Source organism: Melospiza georgiana, chromosome 31, assembly GCF_028018845.1.
Source record: "Melospiza georgiana isolate bMelGeo1 chromosome 31, bMelGeo1.pri, whole genome shotgun sequence".
Taxonomy (NCBI): Eukaryota; Metazoa; Chordata; class Aves; order Passeriformes; family Passerellidae; genus Melospiza; species Melospiza georgiana.
Genome location: NC_080460.1, coordinates 2323380 through 2341824, shown reverse-complemented (window position 1 = coordinate 2341824; position 18445 = coordinate 2323380). Strand labels below are relative to the sequence as shown.

Below are 18445 nucleotides of genomic sequence, written 5' to 3'. Positions count from 1 at the left end.
TGATCCTGTCCCTGGGGTTTGTCCCTCTCTCAGGAGTACCTGGACCTGTCCATGGCCCTGGACCAGGGTCAGTAGGAGAGGTGGGGCTGGTGGCACTGGGTTAGGCTGTGCCCTGTCCTTTCCTGATGCCATCCCTGGGTTTGTCCCTCTCTCGGGAGTACCTGGACCTGTCCCTGCCCCTGGACCAGGGTCAGTAGGAGAGGTGGCACCTGGGTTAGGCTGTGCTGTGTCCCCTCCTGATCCCATCCCTGGGGTTTGTCCCTCTCTCAGGAGTACCTGGACCTGTCCCTGCCCCTGGACCAGTTCTCCCTTGGGTGAGGGGCTCACTGGGGGCTGCCCTGCCCTTTCCTGAGCCCTCTCTGGGGTTTGTCCCCCTCAGGAGTACCTGGACCTGTCCCTGCCCCTGGACCAGTTCTCCCCTGGGTGAGGGGCTCTCTGGGGGCTGCCCTGTCCTTTCCTGATGCCATCCCTGGGTTTGTCCCTCTCAGGAGTACCTGGACCTGTCCCTGCCCCTGGACCAGGGTCAGTAGGAGAGGTGGCACTGGGTTAGGCTGTTCCCTGTCCTTTCCTGATCCTGTCACTGGGGTTTGTCCCCCTCAGGAGTACCTGGACCTGTTCATGCCCCTGGACCAGTTCTCCCCTGGGTGAGGGGCTCACTGGGGGCTGCCCTGTCCTTTCCTGATCCTGTCACTGGGGTTTGTCCCTCTCAGGAGTACCTGGATCTGTCCATGCCCCTGGATCAGGGTCAGTAGGAGAGGTGGCACTGGTGGCACTGGGTTAGGCTGTGCCATGTCCCTTCCTGATCCTGTCACTGGGGTTTGTTCCCCCCAGGAGTACCTGGACCTGTCCCTGCCCCTGGACCAGGGTCAGTAGGAGAGGTGGCACTGGGTTAGGCTGTGCTGTGTCCCCTCCTGATGCCATCCCTGGGTTTGTCCCTCTCTCAGGAGTACCTGGACCTGTCCCTGCCCCTGGACCAGTACTCCCCCGGTTTCCCGGCCACGCGCAGCTCCACGTGCTCCTCAGGAGAGGACTCTGTGTTCTCCCACGACCCGCTGCCCGACGAGCCCTGCCTGCCCAAGCTGCCCCCTCAGCACAGCAATGGTGGACTGAAGCGACACTGAGCCTGGCACTGCCACGCCATGCCGTGCCCATGGACGCTGCCTGCGCGGCCTGGCTGTGCCCAGCTGGTGCAGAAAGGGTTCAGAGACATCTGCAGCATCTCACACAACCAAAAGCACCACCCAGCTCCTCCTGCCAGCTCTGCCCAGCCCAAAGGCTCCGGGGTTTCCGTGGCCTTTCCTCCTTTTGTTTTTAAACCTCTTTTCTGTCATTCTGTGCTGGAGGGTTCCCACCTGGCTGAGCTGAGATCCCCTCCCGCGGGCACTGCGTGGCCAAAGAGCCCAGCCAGGCATCCTGGGCTGGCACAGCCTGCTGGGGCACAGGCTGGTGTGCCAGGGGGAGCTGGCAGCAGCACCAGGCTCCTGTGGCTGCACAGGGGGGGAGCCTCGGCGTGTCAGGGGCCTTACTGGTGTGCCAGGACCATCACTGGTGTGCCAGGACCATCATTGGTGTGCCAGGAGCCTCACTGGTGTGCTGGGAGCCTCACTGGTGTGCTGGGAGCCTCACTGGTGTGCCAGGAGCCTCATTGGGGTGCCAGGACCCTCACCAATGTGCCAGGAGCCTCACTGGCATGCTGAGACCCTCACTGGTGTGCCAGGGGTTTCACTGGTGTGCCATGAGCTTCACTGGTGTTCTGTAACCATCACTGGTGTGCCAGAAGCTTCACTGGTGTGCCAGGGGCCTCATTGGTGTGCCAAGAGCTTCATTGGCATTTTTGTGACCCTAACTGGTGTTCTGGGAGGCTCACTGGTGTGCTAGGACTCTCCCTGATGTGCCAGGAGCCTCACTGGTGTTTTGTAACCATCACTGGTGTGCCAGGACCATCACTAAGGTGCCATGAGCCTCACTGGTGTGCCAGGAGCCCCATTGGTGTTCTGTAACCATCACTGGTGTGCCAAGGGCCTCACTGGTGTGCCAGGAGCCTCACTGGTGTGCCAGGAGCCTCATTGGGGTGCCAGGAGCCTCACTGGCATGCCGAGAGCCTCACTGGTGTGCCAAGGGTTTCACTGGTGTGCTGTAACCATCACTGGTGTGCCAGGAGCCCCATTAGTGTTCTGTAACCATTACTGGTGTGCCAGGAGCTTGACTGGTGTGCCAGGAGCCCTGTTGGTGTTCTGTAACCATCACTGGTGTGCCAGGAGCCCCACTGATGTGCCAGGAGCTTCACTGGTGTGCTGGGACCCTCACTGGTGTGCCAGGACCATCACTAATGGGCCACGAGCCTCCCTGGTATGCCAGGACTCTCACTGGTGTGCCAGGAGCTTCACTGGTGTGCCATGAACCTCACTGGTGTGCCAGGAGCTTCACTGGTGTGCCAGGACCATCAGTAATGTGCCAGGACCCTCCCTGGTGTTCTGTAACCATCACTGGTGTGCCAGGAGCCCCATAGGGATTTTGTGCCCCTGCCTGGTGTGCCAGAAGCCTCACCAATGTGCCAGGGGCCTCACTGGTGTGCCAGGAGGATCACTGGTGTGCCAGGAGCCTCACTGGTGTGCCAAGTGCCCCACTGGTGTGCCAGGACCCTCACCAATGTGCCAGGAGCTTCACTGGTGTGCCAGGGGCCTCACTGGTGTGCCAGGAGCCTCACCAATGTGCCAGGTGCCCCACTGGTGTTCCGTAACCATCACTGGTGTGCCAGGTGCCCCACTGGTGTTCCATAACCATCACTGGGTGTGCCAGGGGCCCTCAGCATGCCAGCACCCTCGTGGTGTGGCTCCCTCCGTGCCCGGGATGCCCCCAGAGCATCGCCCGTGGGCTCTGCTGAGCCAGGCCTGGCACTGCCAGGGCAGGAGGTGCCTGAACCCACCCGTGCTAAACCCAGAGTCCCGTGTACATAACGAAAAAAAAAATATGTATAAATATGAATATATATTTACATGTCTTTTTAAAAAGGGGTTGTTACCAGAGATATACCAGTTTGGTAGGAAGGTACTAGTGGCTGGTAGATATCAGTTGCTATATATATATATATATATATTAAAAAAAAAAAAAAAAAAAAGTCATATATTTTGCTATTTTTGCTGGTTTTATTTTTTTAAATTATGTTCTAAACCTATTTCAGTTTAGGTCCCCTCGATAAGAATTTGCTGCTGCTGCTTCAGTTTTATATGGGGTTGTATTAAACAACAATAATAATAATAATAATAATAATTAATAATAATAACGTGTCGATGATGCCTTTTGGGAATCTGTTGTCATGACGTGCCTGGGGGGAAAGCTCTGGGCAGTGCCCAGCTCGGTGCCAACCCCACCGTGCCCGGGCATCCCCTGCCAGTGCCTTACCTGGGAGCATCCTCACACCCTCCGCCCAGCTCTGTGCTCCCCCTGCAGTCCCGCGGACGGACGGACGGACAGACAGACAGACAGGGCACACCCCCCCCCCCCCCGAAATCCCTCCCCGCCGGGCCGCTGTTACTTGAAAAGTTTATTTTGCCTTTGTACGGAGAAATATTATTTGTTGTAAACTCTTTTTTTCTGTAATGAGATCCTGGAATTCTTGTAATTATTAAAAGACTTTAACCACCCTTACATCTCCCTTGGGGGTGGGGAGGGGGTTCAAGATCATCCAGGCAGCACTTTGGGAAGGTGATGCTCAGCTGATTTTGGGGGGATTTCTGTTTTTTCATGGCTCCAGTACCATAAAAACCCCCAAAAAACCAGGCAGCACTTTGGGAGGATGGTGCTCCAGATGCTTTTGGGGGGAATCCTGTTTTTTCGTGGCTCCAGTGCTTTAAAAAACCCCAAAAAAAAACCAAAAAACAAGCAGCACTTTGGGAGGATGATGCTGCAGCTGCTTTCGTGGGAATTCTGGTTTTTCATGGCTCCAGTACCATAAAAAAACCCAAAAAACAGGCAGCACTTTGAGAAGGTGATGCTCAGCTGCTTTTGTGGGAAATTCTGTTTTTTCATGGCTCCAGTGCTTTAAAAAAATAAAACAAAAACAGGCAGCACTTTGGGAAGATGATGCTCAGCTGCTTTTGGGGAAATTCTGTTTTTTCATGGCTCCAGTACCACAAAAAAAACCCAAAAAACCCCCAAAAACCAGGCAGCACTTTGGGAGGATGATGCTCAGCTGATTTTGGGGGGAATCCTGTTTTTTCATGGCTCCAGTACCATAAAAAAACCCAAAAAAACAGGCAGCACTTTGGGAAGGTGATGCTCAGCTGCTTTTGGGAGAATTCTGTATTTTCATGGCTCCAGTACCATTAAAAAACCCCAAAAAACCAGGCAGCACTTTGGGAGGATGATGCTCCAGATGCTTTTGGGGGGAATCCTGTTCTTTCATGGCTCCAGTACCATAAAAAAAAACCCAAAAAATCCCAAAAAACAGGCAGCACTTTAAGAGGATGATGCTCAGCTGCTTTTGGGGGAATTCTGGTTTTTCATGGCTCCAATGCTTTAAAACAAAAACAAAAACAGGCAGCACTTTGGGAGGATGATGTTCAGCTGCTTTTGGGGGAAATTCTGCTTTTTCATGGCTCCAGTGCTTCCCATAAAAATCTTCCAGCACCCTGCACCCCACAGTGGTGGCTGGCCATGCATGGAGGGAGGCTGAGAGCCTTTAAAGGGTTAAACTGAGGCAGCTGCAGCATCACCGGGGCCTCCCCAGCCTTTTTGAGCCTTTTTAAATGTGTCTGCCTGTTGCTGTTTGCCGGTGTAAATTAAATCGATCAGCTGCACTCTGCCCATTGCCCCACCCCCTTTAAATTAAGTAGAGCTTTTAATCAAGTGATTTATGTTGAATTCGCGGGCCCGGATTAAAGTGGCAGCCCAGGCTGGGGGCAGGGCTGGGGGGGCTCCATAAATCACATAAATCGCATAAATTGCATAAATCACAGCTCTCTTGGCGCAGGGAGGGCTGGAGTTGGTGTTTACATCATCCCAAACCGGCTCCTGCTCATTTCCTGGGGTTACCAGGAGGGCAATTAAATATGAAAATAAGCAGAGCAGCTGCAGCAGAACTGCTGGTGGTGCTCCCTGCCAGGCTGGGGAAGGGGCACATGCAGCTGGGTACCCCTGAATTCCATGGGGACACAGCATGGAGGGTCCCCAGGGTGCTGTCCTGGCTGGGGCCCAGCAATAAATCACCCCCCTGTACACCATGGGGACATTGGGACACAACGTGGAGGGTCCCTGGGTGCTGTTCTGGCTGGCACCCATTAGAAAGCACCCACCTTGTGCTCCCTGCCAGGCTGGGAAGGGGCACATACATCTGGGTGCCCCTAAATTCCATGGGGACACAGCATGGAGGGTCCCTGAGGTGCTCCCTGCCAGGCTGGGGAAGGGGCACATACAGCTGGGTACCCCTAAATTCCATGGGGACACAGCATGGAGGGTCCCCAGGGTGCTGTCCTGGCTGGTGCCCAGCAAAAATCACCAACCTGGTGCTCCCTGCCAGGCTGGGGAAGGGGCACATGCAGCTGGGTACCCCTAAATTCCATGGGGACACAGCATGGAGGGTCCCTGAGGTGCTCCCTGGCAGGCTGGGGAAGGGGCACATGCAGCTGGGTACCCCTAAATTCCATGGGGACACAGCATGGAGGGTCCCCAGGGTGCTGCCCAGCAGAAACCACAAAGGCTGATGGCACAGGGCTGCCTGAATGCTGGAGCCCAGCAGCAAAATTCAGCTCCCCTCTGCCCTTCCTGCTAAGCCATCCTGTCCACGTGGGCAACGTGGGAGATGGGGATACCCCAAAAGTGACCTCAGCGCCCCCACAGGCCTCACCCAGGACCAGAGCACCCCCCAGCTGGACCCCTGCAGCCCCTCCAAGGTCAGTGCTGAGGAGGGAGATGGGGCAGGATCCCTTGGGAAATGGCTCCAGGGGCACGGAGGAGCTGAAGGTGCTGCCCCTCAGGAGCCCCCAGAGCGGGTGGGGTGTGCTGGGCACCGGTGCCTGCCGAGTGCTTGGCTCTCACAGCATCCTTTGTCTTCTGCACTCCTCGCCTTCCTGATTCTCTCCTTTTAAAGTCCTCGGGCTGTGCAGGGCCGGGACAATCTCCTGGCCCCAGCCCAGGCCATGGCTGCTCTGCCAGGGCTCAGCTGGGCTTTGTCACCCTGCCAGCCCTGCAGGAACCTCCTGTGCCACTGCACCTCCTGTGCCACTGCACCTCCTGTGCCACTGCACCTCGGGGCAGCTCCCACAGCTCCGAGCAGGGCTCAGGGTGGGTGGGCAATGATCCCCCAGCCCCCTCAGCCACCCCCTATCCCCCATGTTCCAGCCAGCTGTGGGGTCAGCAGGATGCCCCAAGGGCCCTAGGGATGCTCCAAGGGGCTCAAGGATGTTCTAAAGGATACAGGGATGTTCTGAGGGATACAAGGGGCTCCAAAGCGCGCCAAGGGATGCTCCAAAAAGGCTCAGCAATGTGCAGCTCCAGCCCCCCCAGAGCTGAGCAGAGCCAGAGCCAGATGTGTGCAGCTGCAGCTGGGGCACACAGCTCCCCCAAACCCCCCTGTCCTGGGCACCACAAGGAGAAGCAGGGTGGGACCATCCCTGGGGACACCTTGGGGACGTTGCCACCTGCACCCCGTCGTGCTCCGTGCAAGATTTGACGGCAGAGCCCTTGTCCCTGCTCGATTCCAGGCTCCTCTCCTTTGTTGCACGTTTACAGCAGAGGCAGGAGGGCTGCAGGAATGTGCTGCTGCGATCCGGGAGCTGTAAATCCCAGCCTTTGTTGTGCTTGGGCCGCACTAAATCACCGCCTTTCCCTCTGAATGCTAATGTCCTCCAAAAGTGCTGACCGGGGCATCTTTTCCCTGCAGCTTTCAGGGGAAGAGGCTGACGCAAAGCCTGGGGCTGGCGCTGCCACGGGAGCAGCGTCCAGCAGAAATCCAGCAGAAATTCCCTGCTCCAGGGCAAGGCGCTGAGGCAGAGTGGAAATGTTCCAGGGTAGAAATCCATTTTGATTTAGGTGGAATGTACATCTTTAGCTTGCTGGTTTTTCTGACTGCCTGCTCTCTGGAAGGGCTGAAATAAGGGGGGAAAGGGGGGCAGAGAGAGCAGGACAACCTGGCCCAGGAGTTCTTTCTGAAGTATTAATTGTCACAGACATCTTTTATGAAAAATCCTTTCCTTAGGAATTTTCCTCTTGAGAAGCTGGAGGCCTCAGGAACAAAATGTAAACATTGATTATCTGCTGCTGTGGAATGCAACAGGTGCATCTGTGATTGGTCTCATGGGGTTGTTTCTAATTAATGGCCAATCACAGTCAGCTGGCTCGGACAGAGTCTGAGCCACAAACCTTTGTTATACATTCCTTCTTTTTCTATTCTTAGCCAGCCTTCTGATGAAATCCTTTCTTCTGTTCTTTTAGTATAGTTTTAATATAATATATATCATAAAATAATATATCAAGCCTTCTGAAACATGGAGTCAGATCCTCGTCTCTTCCTCATCCTCAGACCCCTGTGAACACGGTCACAATTAGTGGCAAGTGAAATCAGTGGAATGAATATGTATGAACCTATGGCGAAATTGCATGTATATGTATTTGAGAGGGAGATAAAAGAGGATCTGGAGTTTTCCCAGACTGGATTCCCACATGAGTCCAGCGCTGCAATAAACACACCAGCTTTACAACTTTCACAGAATTTGTGGAGTTTTGTTTCTCTCCCCAAAACAGCGCTGGGACGGACACGGGCACCACAACGCCCAGCTCGGGGCTGGAGCAGAAAGAGTGTGAGGATGCCCTGGGGAAGGATAAACAGGCAAGAAGCTGTTTCTCCAGGCTGAGGGGAGACTGGAAGGTGTTTGGCACCAGGACGGCTGGAAAAGCTCTCCCCACGCCAAAGCACACACAGCTTGGATCTCCGCAGCGTTGTGTTCGCCTGGTGCTGCAGAACAGAATCCCGTGATTTATGGGGCTCCACGGGGCTCGTTTCCTCCTCTAGCTCACAAAGTCATGCAGCAGAATTGCTGCTTCTCCCCTCTGCAGGGCACAGGGTCCTGGGAAGGTGCCTGGGGTCCCCACGTGCCAGGCAGAGGTGAGAGTGGGCACATCCCCAAGTGAAGCTAAGGAAAAAAGCTGGCTGGCTTTTTGATCTGAAAATGGGTTTGTTCAGAGTTGTGTGGAAAGGGTCCATGCCCTTCTGCCTGCCCCCTGGGAAGATGAAGGTTGGCACAGCCTGTGCTCGCTTCAGGCTGAACACGGGGCTGGTGGGCACTGCAGGACATCCAAGGAAAACAGAGTCCCAGCTTCCAGATCTTTCTAAATTGAAAACACAGGAGGTAAATGGACACACGAGGCCTGGCACACACACACCAGTGTGATGTGGTGGTGCACGGATGGAGGATGGGGATGTGGGAGGCACCAGAGCCCACCCAGAGCTCACCCAGAGCAGGGCAGTGCCCAGGTGATGCCAGGGCTCCCTGCCAGCCCCTCTGCTCTCTCCATCTGTGAAACCCCTCAGCAGAGGAATGTGCTGGCTCTGCCTTCATCCCACCCAGCCTCCTCCTCTCCCTCCGCCCAGAGCAGGGGCTGAGCCCTGGGAGCCAGCAGAGCCATTGCCTGATCATTTCACCCCAAAGCTCCCCGGGCTTCCAGAGAAAGCCAGGCGGGTTTGGGAGTGGAGCAGCCCCGGGCTGGAGCAGCAGGAGGGAGGAGATGCCTTCCCTCATTGTGGCACTAAGAGGCAGCAGTGACTCCATGTCACAGACATCTTTTATGGAAAATCCTTTCTTTAGGATTTTTCCTCCTGAGAAGCTGAGAAGCCTCAGGAACAAAATGCAAACAATGGTTATCTGCTGCTGTGGAATGCAACAGGTGCATCTGTGATTGGTCTCATGGGGTTGTTTTTAATTAATGGCCAATCACAGTCAGCTGGCTCAGACTCTCTGTCCAAGACAGAAGCTTTTATGATCATTCTTTCTTCTTCTATTCTTAGCCAGCCTTCTGATTAAATCCTTTCTTCTACTCTTTTAGTATAGTTTTAATGTAATATATATCATAAAATAATAAATCAAGTCTTCTGAAACATGGAGTCAGATCCTCATCTCTTCCCTCATCCTAAGACTCCTGTGAACACCACCACAATCCCCAATTTAGGGTAGTAGTGGGAACATCCCCAGTTTAAGATATAGTTTTAATGTAATATATATAATAAAATAATAAGCCTTCTGAAACATGGAGTCAGATCCTCCCTCACCCTCAGACCCCTGTGAACACGGTCACAACTCCACAGCAAGGTGTTATTTTATTGAAACAACATTTGTTCCATTTATTAGACACAGATCCAGCACTGTGGACGGGCTGGGTGAACAAGGAGAGGCTCAGGGACAGAGCTAAGGACACAGGACACCTGACAGCTGGCAGGAGCCTGAGGCCTTGGGTTTAAAGTGCTGCTCCTACCTGAGCTTGGAGAACTGGCTCTCAGTTGGGTTGTTCTAAATGCTGGCTGACTCTGGAAGAGACATTTCATTCCTACTTAGCACCAAATCTAATTTTACAGTAAGTATAAATATATACATATTTAAAATCCATAATGTGAGTAATTTCTCAGTATTTACACAGGACAGAGTAAAAAAATTTTAACAAATGCTAAAAACAGCTTTTCAGAATCCTCTGAGAGTCTGGCAAAAACTGAGCACGTGAGGAGTCACTTTGCAGGTGTGGAGAGCACTTGGTGTGTGTGCTGAGCCTGCTGAGGATCATCCAAAGCTCCACCCTTGGGAGAGGTGTGCAGGCCCAGCTTGTTCCCTCTCTTGTGACCCAGAGGGATCCTGAAAGTGCAAGTCAGATTCTGTCACAGTGTGTGGCACCTGCACAGCTCCCACACTCCCAGGTGAGGCTGCTCCTGTCCAGCAGGGCCTGGAGCCCTTGTGATCAGTGCTACCACACCAAATGCTGCTCCTTCCCCCTTCCTGTGGCCACCTCCTCAGTTAAACTGTGGCCACGTGGGTTGTTGTGGGCTGATGAGTGACTAAAACACCCAAACAGGACCAAGAGCCTGAGCTGTGACCCTCAGGACAAGCTGCTGGCCCTGGCTGTGTGGGGATGTTCCTGCAGAGGATTTCACACTGCAGAACAGGCTCTGCTGGAGCCCAGCCCAGCCTGCTCTGTGCACAGGCCATTCTAACATGAAAAGCTGCCTTTGCTAAGCACAAACACCTGCTCAGGAACAGCACAGACAGCAGCACCATTATTAACATATTTACACCATAAGTTAAAAGTAGCAGGGGCAAGGATCCAGCACAAAAGAGATGTCTGGGGCCATCCAGACAGCAGTAGCCTAGTTGCTAACAAGCTTGGGACAGAGAGAGAGAGGTCCCTGAGGGCTACTGCCCTCCTGGGAAATCCCTGCTCCCTTTGCAGGTGTGGAGATGGAAGCTGTTTCCTCCCAGTGCTGCCTCCACGTTAGACTCCATTGGCACCAGCCTTGCTGCTCTGGGATGCTTCCATTTTGGTCTAGGGGCAAAAGAGAAAGGGCAGATTTTAGGCAATAGAAATGTTTTTCGAAATTCATAATCTTTTCTGAAGGTGTTTTCCCATTTAGCATGGGAAGCTGCTCTGGAGAATTGATAAGGAGCAAAGTTCTTCAGGTTAAAGGAGATAAGAGTCTGTCTGGACTCCCAAACTTGCCTTAAGGAGCATCCCAGATGTGCACATAAGCACCTAAATTGAAATCAAACATTCCCAGAAAGAAAATGGGCAAAACAAAGACAATCACTGCAGAAATATTTTTACAGACACCAAGTGGCTCTTACCCTGCTGACCCCAAGGGAAGGCTGGTCTGTCCCAGTGGCCCAAGGCAGATTACTGAGGAAGATTACATGGTTCTATCAGTAATTCCTCCCAGTTTGACTGCTCTCTGCCATGTGTGCTATCTTTGTATTGAACAGCCCCCAGTGCAGTTCTCATCCAGTTCCTCCAGCTGCTCCCTGAACCCAGCAGCATTCAGAGCACCCTGCACTCCAAACTTGCTCAGTTTGGCTGCAAGCTGTGTGAAGAACAACCCCTTTTGGGAAATGTAAGAACTCTGACAAGCTCACCTCTCGTGGGGGAGGAGGCTTCACTGATGCTTCAGAGAATGGCAATTTCTCTGTTGGCTGGGACACAAATTCTTCAGTCTTTAAGGAAAAAGCAGCTGTAAGTCACAAAACCCTCTCAGAAAGGCCCAAACCACCCCCTTCCCAGGCCCTAACAAGGCTGTTCCCTGCTCACTCTGTGAAAGCTGTGCTGGCATTTCCATTGCTTCCCCAGCACAATTTAACTATGTGGAAATATTTCTGGCAGTTGATACAATATTCTTTGATTCCTGCTGCTGCTTTTATCAGCTGGGACTAATCTAAGGAATTCACTGCAGTGTGATGCTGAGAACCATATGTTCTGGCTTTCTTACTCCAGATATTTTGGCTCATTTTGTCCCAGATAACAAACCCAAATTCACTAAGAGGGCTCAAAACAAGTCCTCTTTTAACTGGTTCCTCTGAGCTGAATGTAGCTGGGCTGAGGTCTGAAAGAATTCAGGTTGAGGTTGAGTCCTCCCTGGCTGGGAGCCAGCACCATGGTACTCAATAACCAGCTGCTCCCAGGCACAGCACCAGCTCTGCCACAGCAGATCCCTGCTCCCTCCCCTTGCCTCTCAAATCAGAACTGTGAGACTCTTGGAGGGAAAAACACCCACACAGTGCAAAAACAGACACTGCTCTGTGCTGTGGTGTCAAACACTGGGTTTGTCCAGCTTTGGAAAGGTTTGGTCACACCCAATTCCCAATTCTGCAAGTTTTCCTGCTTGCAGACTGCTGTTTCTAACCTTTCTTCCCTGTACAACAGAGGCAGGATCCAGGAGGGTCTTCTGACCTTCAAGCACAGATGTCATCCCAGCAGCATCAGCTGTCTGCTGAAGAACACAGAGTCACAACTTCAGTCCACTTGTAGGCTCAGAAAACAAGATTCTATCAAAGTCCTTCGTTTTTATAATGCATAATGGTTGAGCTATTAACCTAAGAGCTTTATTCAAACCACTTGCCTTGCTCTGTGGAATGGGAACAGATTGTGGCTTTACATCTATTAAGTACAAGGCACGGGAAAGCAGGAGGAGGGAAGAAGGAATGTTCTCTTTTAAATGCAGATCCAGCCACTGTTGGAAGAAAACAGAAGGAAAAGTTGCTTCATATTGGCTCTATGTGAGCATTTATTCATACAACACTGTCCTTAAAGCAGTCTTGAGTTTGGATAATACAGTTTTAAGTTACCATAATGAGAAGAAATGGGTCTGAAGAGTTAGGAATAACCAAATAGAACCAGGGCCAGATAGGAGCAAAGTGAAGTGGGGGGTTTCTCTTTAGTCTAGGACCCTTCATGCCTTAGAGCTCAGCTCTGTGGGTGATGATAATACAGTTTTAAGTTACCATAATGAGAAGAAATGGGTCTGAAGAGTTAGGAACACCCCCACTTCAAACCAGATAGGAGCAAGGTGGTTTTCTGTTTAGTCTAGGACATAATCTGGACCCTTCACACCTTAGAGCTCAGCTCTGTGGGTGATGATAATACAGTTTTAAGTTACCATAATGAGAAGAAATGGGTCTGAAGAATTAGAAATACCCCCACTTCACCCTGCTCCTATCTGGCCCTGGTTCTATTTGGTTTTCTCTTTAGTCTAAGACATAATCTGGACCCTTCATGCCTTAGAGCTCAGCTCTGTGAGTGAGGATAATACAGTTTTAAGTTACCATAATGAGAAGAAATGGGTCTGAAGAGTTAGGAATACCTCCCACTTCAAACAAAACCAGGGCCAGATAGGAGCAAGGTGGTTTTCTGTTTAGTCTAGGACATCATCTGGACCCTTCATGCCTTAGAGCTCAGCTCTGTGGGTCAGGATCCAGCTTGAAATTCATGCATGAATTCTCAGGAAGCTGTGCCTGCTGCACCTGAGCACTGCCTGGAGCCTGTCCTCTGATGAATCTCACACCTGCCCAGGCCAGGGCACACTCACCTGCCCCAGCTGCTCCTTCAGCTGCTCCTCAGAGAGCCCCACTGAGCGCATCCCTCTGGCCCTGCAGGCGCTCTGCAGCTCCGCCACGCTCAGGCCACTGACCCCTTCCTTGGCAATCATCTGCAATGAACACAACATCCCCATCCAGCACAGGGCAAGCCAGGACCCTGCTGCACCTGAAGGGACTTCTGGAGGTCCTCAGTTCAATCTCCTGCTCAAAATTGTTCAGTATTTGTGTTTTGAACCTGTTTAGAGATGGGGATTTCACAGCCTGTTCCACTGTTTACACACTCACTTGACTGAGTTGAAATTTCCCTTGCTGCAACTTATGGCCACTAACTCAGCATGTGTAAATCTGATTCCATTTTCCAAATAACCCCATTGCACATCAAAAAGCATCCCTTTTTTATAAGTTAGCATGACCAAAAGGAAATGTTCTAGTGGCAATATCTGAAATGCCACCTCCGTTACTGTCGCAGACATTTTTTCATAGAAATTCTTTCTTTGGAACTTGTTCATCTTCTGGGAAGCTGAGGCCCCAGAAAGAGAATGTGAACAATGATTATCAGCTGCTGTGGAATGCAATAGGATGCACCTGTGATTGGTTCATGTTCCACGTGTACAATTAAGGGCCAATCACAGGGCAAGCTCTCTGGAACACAGTGACAGAGAACTCTCTTGTTTGGAGATTCTTTTCTATTCTATTCTTAGGTTAGCAGCATCTGCAACTTCTCTTCTTATTCTTTTTAGTATAGTTATAATGTATTATATATCATATATCAATAAATCCAACCTTCTGATCATGAAACAAGATTCTCATCCTTCTCTCACCCCAGTGACCTCATCATGTAATACGTTACAACTCCCCAAAGACTGCAAGGCTGCAGGGAGGTGAATTCTCTCATTCTGTCTTCTTCTGAGATGTGTGCTGGGGAGGATCTGACTCTCATCAACACCAACTTCCCCTGTTCTGAGGGGTGTGGGCAGCTCCTGGGTGCTGCTGCAGACCCACCTCGTCGTCGGCCTTGATGCTGCGCAGCCGCATCAGCAGCTGGAAGCGCAGCAGGTTGTTGGTGCCCAGGGCCTGCAGCTCCAGCAGCTTGCACAGAGCCACCAGCTGGGGCCTCTCCAGGTGCTCCAGGGTCAGCTCATCCTCAAAGAGCTTGGAGAAACACACAATCTCCTGTGTGCTGGGCTGCTGGCCGCTGGGACGCACCTGAGGGGAGGCACAAAGAGCCCGGAGGTGAGTGGGATCCCCAGCTGGAACCTCCCCACCTTCCCCTTCCTCACAGTTAAAAGTCACAGTGAAACTGTTATTGAGTGGTCACTGGAATTTCCAGGGGGTGAAATGTGTGCCCTGCCAGGCTGGGAATTCCTGTGAGCAGGGCTGGGACAGAGCTGAGGGAAGGCACAAAGCCCTGAGTGGGATCCCCAGATGGGAACTTCCTTCCCCTTCCCCTCCTCACTGGGGAATTCCTGTCCTTGCTGGAGATCCAGTTAAAAGTCACAGTGAAACCCTTATTGAGCAGCCACTGGAATTTCCATGGGGTGAAAGGTGTGCCCTGCCAGGCTGGGAATTCCTGAGCAGGGTGGGCAGGGAGGCAGCCAGGGAACAGCCCCTGACAGCTGCTCTGTCCCCACAGTCCTGGTACAAATCCCCTGCTCTCTGCCCCACCAGCAGCCCTAAAGGTGTGTGTGTGTGTGTGCCATGGCTGCCATCCTACCTCGTGCAGGTAAAAGGAAAATTGTTTCCCTTTTCCTGTGTCTGCCTTGTTCCTTTTGGCCATCTCTGTAATGGTCTCCCTCAGGAACTTGGCCAACTCCAGCCTGGCATTCAACTTCTTCTTCAGCTTCTCTTCCTTCATTTGGGAAATACAAAGTTATAAAGCAGAAAATGGAATTGCTGTGCACATTCCTCCTGATCCCAGTCTGCAGCAGAGCCTTCCAACTGTCCCATTCTGTTGAATTTTTGGGGGTCCCCAGGATGAGGTGAGAGATGAGAATTTGACTCTATGTTCTTAGAAGTCTGATTTATTATTATATTATTAATATTATATTATTTATATCACTTATATTTATATTGTATTGTATTTACATTATATTGTAATTATATTATAATTATGTTATGAATGCTATACTAAAACTATACTAAAAAAGAGAAAGGATACAGACAGAAAGCTTAACAAGATTGAATAATAAAAACTTGTGACTCCTCAGAGCCTGGCTGGGATTGGCCATGAAGTTAAAACAATTCACATGTTGGATAAACAATCTCCAGGCCACATTCTAGAGCAGCAAACACAGGAGAAGCTGAGGCTTCTCAGCTTCCCAGGAGAAAATCCTGGGCAAAGAGGGTTTTTCAGAAAATGTGACAGTAATATCACTCAGCCCAGGAATGAGCTGGGAATGTCTGAGGCTCACTGGCAGCACAGGCAGGGAACAGCAGCCCTGCACAGCTGCCCAGATGTTCTGAGGGGCTGGGGACACTCCACAAACCTTTTTTGACTCCGTCTCAAACGTGGAGGGCAGCATGTCAGGGAAGAGCTTCAGGAACATCGGTAACAGAAACTCCATGAAGGGAACAATGACAAACACCAGGAAGGGAACCAGCCTGAAGAGATCTGCACAAGTTCTCAGCAGCTGCAGGCAGAAAAGCACAGCAGGGATTACCAAAGTGTGCCCAAAGAAGGGGTTAAGCCTCTTAACACATCACTTTATCCAGGTGTTGTTGATAGTAAAAGATTTTAAAATCATAGAAAATTCGGGGAGCTAGAAAGAAAATTAGGCTTAGTAGGCCCTGGGGAAATGTTAAAGGTGGGCCCAGGGAAAGTTAGATTAAATATTGTATTATATATAATATATTATATATTACATACTACATAATATATCATATAATACTAAACATTATATTATAGATAACCTACTATATATTACATGATATATTATATAATATTAAATAGTATATGTCATATTATATACTACATCATATATTACATATATATATTACATATATATTTTTATATTATATGTAAAATATATTATATATATCATATATATCACATATATAATATATTACATTATATATCACATATATATTACATATCACATATATATTATATTACATCATATATCACATTATATTATATTATAGATCACATTATATTATATATCACATTATATTATATTATATATCACATCACATTATATTATATATCACATTATATTATATTACACATTATATTATATTATATATCACATTACATCACATTACATTATATCATATTATATTATATATCCCATTATATCCCATTACATTATATCACATCTTGCTAGATCATGTGAAACTGCACCTGTGTAGTCAGTACATGATAAATGATATAATTTTTAGATGTGATTAGATATAATTATTGTTTAAAGAATCATAACTACGTTAGGGGTTTGAGGGGATCACAAGAAATCCATGCTTGGATAAAATCAATGCATACAATAGAACAATGTAAGTTTAATAATTAATATGTAAGTTATACAATGATAGGATACAAAACATGTTCAGCTCAAAGCCATGTTGCTGTCAGATCTGGGTCTGTACCCCTGACCCAAACAGAAGCACCTGCACATAATTATTCTGTAATTATGTGTTCCTGAACACTAAAATTGTAGCACTCACCCTTCTCCTCTCCCTCCTGGTGAGCACCTGCCCGTGCAGCAGCCTCCACACCATCCTGGCAGCCACCTTGGTGTCGATCCAGAGCAGGTGGAACCCATTGTAGTAATGCTTCAGCTCATCCACCACCCTCTGCCTCAAAGGTTTCTTCCCTGCAGGAGCCACCACCTGCTTGGCCAGGTTTTTAGCAGCTTTAGCCCCCTGGTTCCTGGGTTTTCCATGGGGGTCCCCTGGCAGCTGCTGCTGGCAGCTGCTGGAGGTGTGCAGGGCGTGGGCAGCTGAGCGGGGCAGGCAGGCCCGGCGTGCCCAGGGCTGGCTTTTGGAGTCTCTGCAGCTCCAGCTGAGCTGGGGATCCACCAGGCGGACCAGAGCAGCGGCTGGGGAGCACGGAGAGCTGCAGTGAGCCAGGAGACGGGAGCCCCTGAAACTGGAGAGGTGTTTGGGTGAGAGCAGGGCAGGAAAAGCCAGTGCCGAGAACCCAGGACATCCCTCTGGCTCTCCTGAGCAGCCCAGACCCTGCCAGGGGGCTCAGAGACCCTGGCACACAGCCCAAAACCCCTCTGTGGTTTTGGTTATGACCCATGGAGCAAATTATCGACCTTAGATGAAGATCTGCAAGCCACGACAGTTAAGCAGAATAATAGTGGAGTTATCACCGGGTGGAAAAGTAGATTTTAGGGGTTCAGGAGGCAAATTGGAGGGAACTGGGTGTGTCCAGCCTTCCTCCTTCCTCTTCTTGGCCTCCACCTTCTGCTGTGATGGTGGCACTTTTGGATTGGTTTAGAGTAGAAGCTCACTGCCTAACACAGGTGATAGGTATTGGGAAGGAATTGTAAATATTGTACACGTAGTTTTTAGTATAAAGACATAACACCGCCCTGGGGGCAGGCAGAGTGCCTGGAACTGTCCTGCTGGACGGACCTCGGCAGGGCAGGAGAAAGAATTTTATAGATAAGACAAAATAAACAACCTTGAGACTGAGAAATTAAGAGCTCGGACTCCTTCTTCAAGCGCCGGGCTGGGAAAAGAGACTTTGGAACTTTTCTCGGGATCACTGTGAGCAGCTGAAGATCCCGACACCGAGGCATCGCACCCAAACCAGCCCCGTGAAATCGCTTTTGTGCTGACAGCCCGATCCCCCGGCACCGGCTGCAGCACCGACCGGCCGCGCTGTGCCCTCCCTGACGGGGCAGCCCCGCCGCCACTCCCGGAGCCGCTTTAACGGGGAATGGATAAAAGCTCCGAACCCCCCCAGGCCCGTCCGACCCCGCGCGGGCTCACCTGGCCCTGGCCGCGGCCAGGAGCGCGTTACAGCCGCACGCAGCCATGGCAGGGCCGGGCGCGGCGGGCCCTCAGCCCCGGTAGCGGCGGGGGGCGGCGGCAGCTCCGGCGGGCGCCGGGGGCCGCCGGGGCCCGGCCGGCCCCATCCCCGAGCGCTGCCGGGCGCGTCGGGGCCGGACCGGGGCTTGCCGCGCCGCCCCTCTCCGGTCCCGGTGCTCGTGCCAGTCCCGGTGATGCCGATCCCTATCCCGGTGCCCCGGTCGCGGTACCGGTTCTGCTTCCGCTTCCGGTTCTGCTCCCCGGCCCTCCCACCCGTCCCGTCGTGCCCCGCGCGTGCGCCGCTCTGACCTGTCGCCGCTCTGTGGTGAATGCGCCGTGACGCCGCCGCGCCACGCCCTGCTCAACGCTAGCCAATCAGAAGTCAGAACCGCTGTCCTGCCGGAGGTCCG

At 51.4% G+C, this 18445-nt stretch overlaps 2 protein-coding genes and 1 long non-coding RNA gene across 7 annotated transcripts in view; 2 read left to right on the top strand and 1 right to left on the bottom strand.

The window, feature by feature from the left end:
* The window catches only part of FGFR1 (fibroblast growth factor receptor 1), a 35093-nt gene extending 33287 nt beyond the window's left edge, over nucleotides 1–1806 (top strand). For all 3 annotated transcript variants that reach the window (XM_058042563.1, XM_058042562.1, XM_058042561.1), the window contains one exon: nucleotides 945–1806. In XM_058042563.1, coding sequence (XP_057898546.1) covers nucleotides 945–1121 — 177 coding nt within the window. In that variant the 3' untranslated portion in view covers nucleotides 1122–1806. The remainder of the gene's footprint in view (nucleotides 1–944) is intronic.
* The window catches only part of LETM2 (leucine zipper and EF-hand containing transmembrane protein 2), a 31745-nt gene extending 13664 nt beyond the window's left edge, over nucleotides 1–18081 (bottom strand). Inside the window, exons 1-10 of one of the 3 annotated variants that reach the window (XR_009115821.1) lie at nucleotides 17997–18081; nucleotides 16719–17142; nucleotides 15548–15691; nucleotides 14776–14910; nucleotides 14064–14267; nucleotides 13052–13171; nucleotides 12086–12196; nucleotides 11870–11956; nucleotides 11106–11183; nucleotides 9416–10521 (exon numbers count right to left, since the gene is read on the bottom strand). Coding sequence is in view for 2 of the 3 variants with exons in the window: in XM_058042564.1 (XP_057898547.1) it covers nucleotides 10471–10521; nucleotides 11106–11183; nucleotides 11870–11956; nucleotides 12086–12196; nucleotides 13052–13171; nucleotides 14064–14267; nucleotides 14776–14910; nucleotides 15548–15691; nucleotides 16719–17142; nucleotides 17997–18043 (1401 nt within the window). In the remaining variant the exon portion in view is untranslated. Of the gene's footprint in view, nucleotides 1–9291; nucleotides 10522–11105; nucleotides 11184–11869; nucleotides 11957–12081; nucleotides 12197–13051; nucleotides 13172–14063; nucleotides 14268–14775; nucleotides 14911–15547; nucleotides 15692–16718; nucleotides 17143–17996 lie in introns of those variants that run through there. The other 2 variants (XM_058042565.1, XM_058042564.1) reach the window with 2 other exon arrangements.
* LOC131094959 (uncharacterized) lies at nucleotides 2266–3093 on the top strand. The gene is made up of 2 exons (XR_009115822.1): nucleotides 2266–2718; nucleotides 2759–3093. It is a non-coding gene; the product is annotated as an uncharacterized LOC131094959 (long non-coding RNA).
* Nucleotides 18082–18445: the final 364 nt, after the last annotated feature.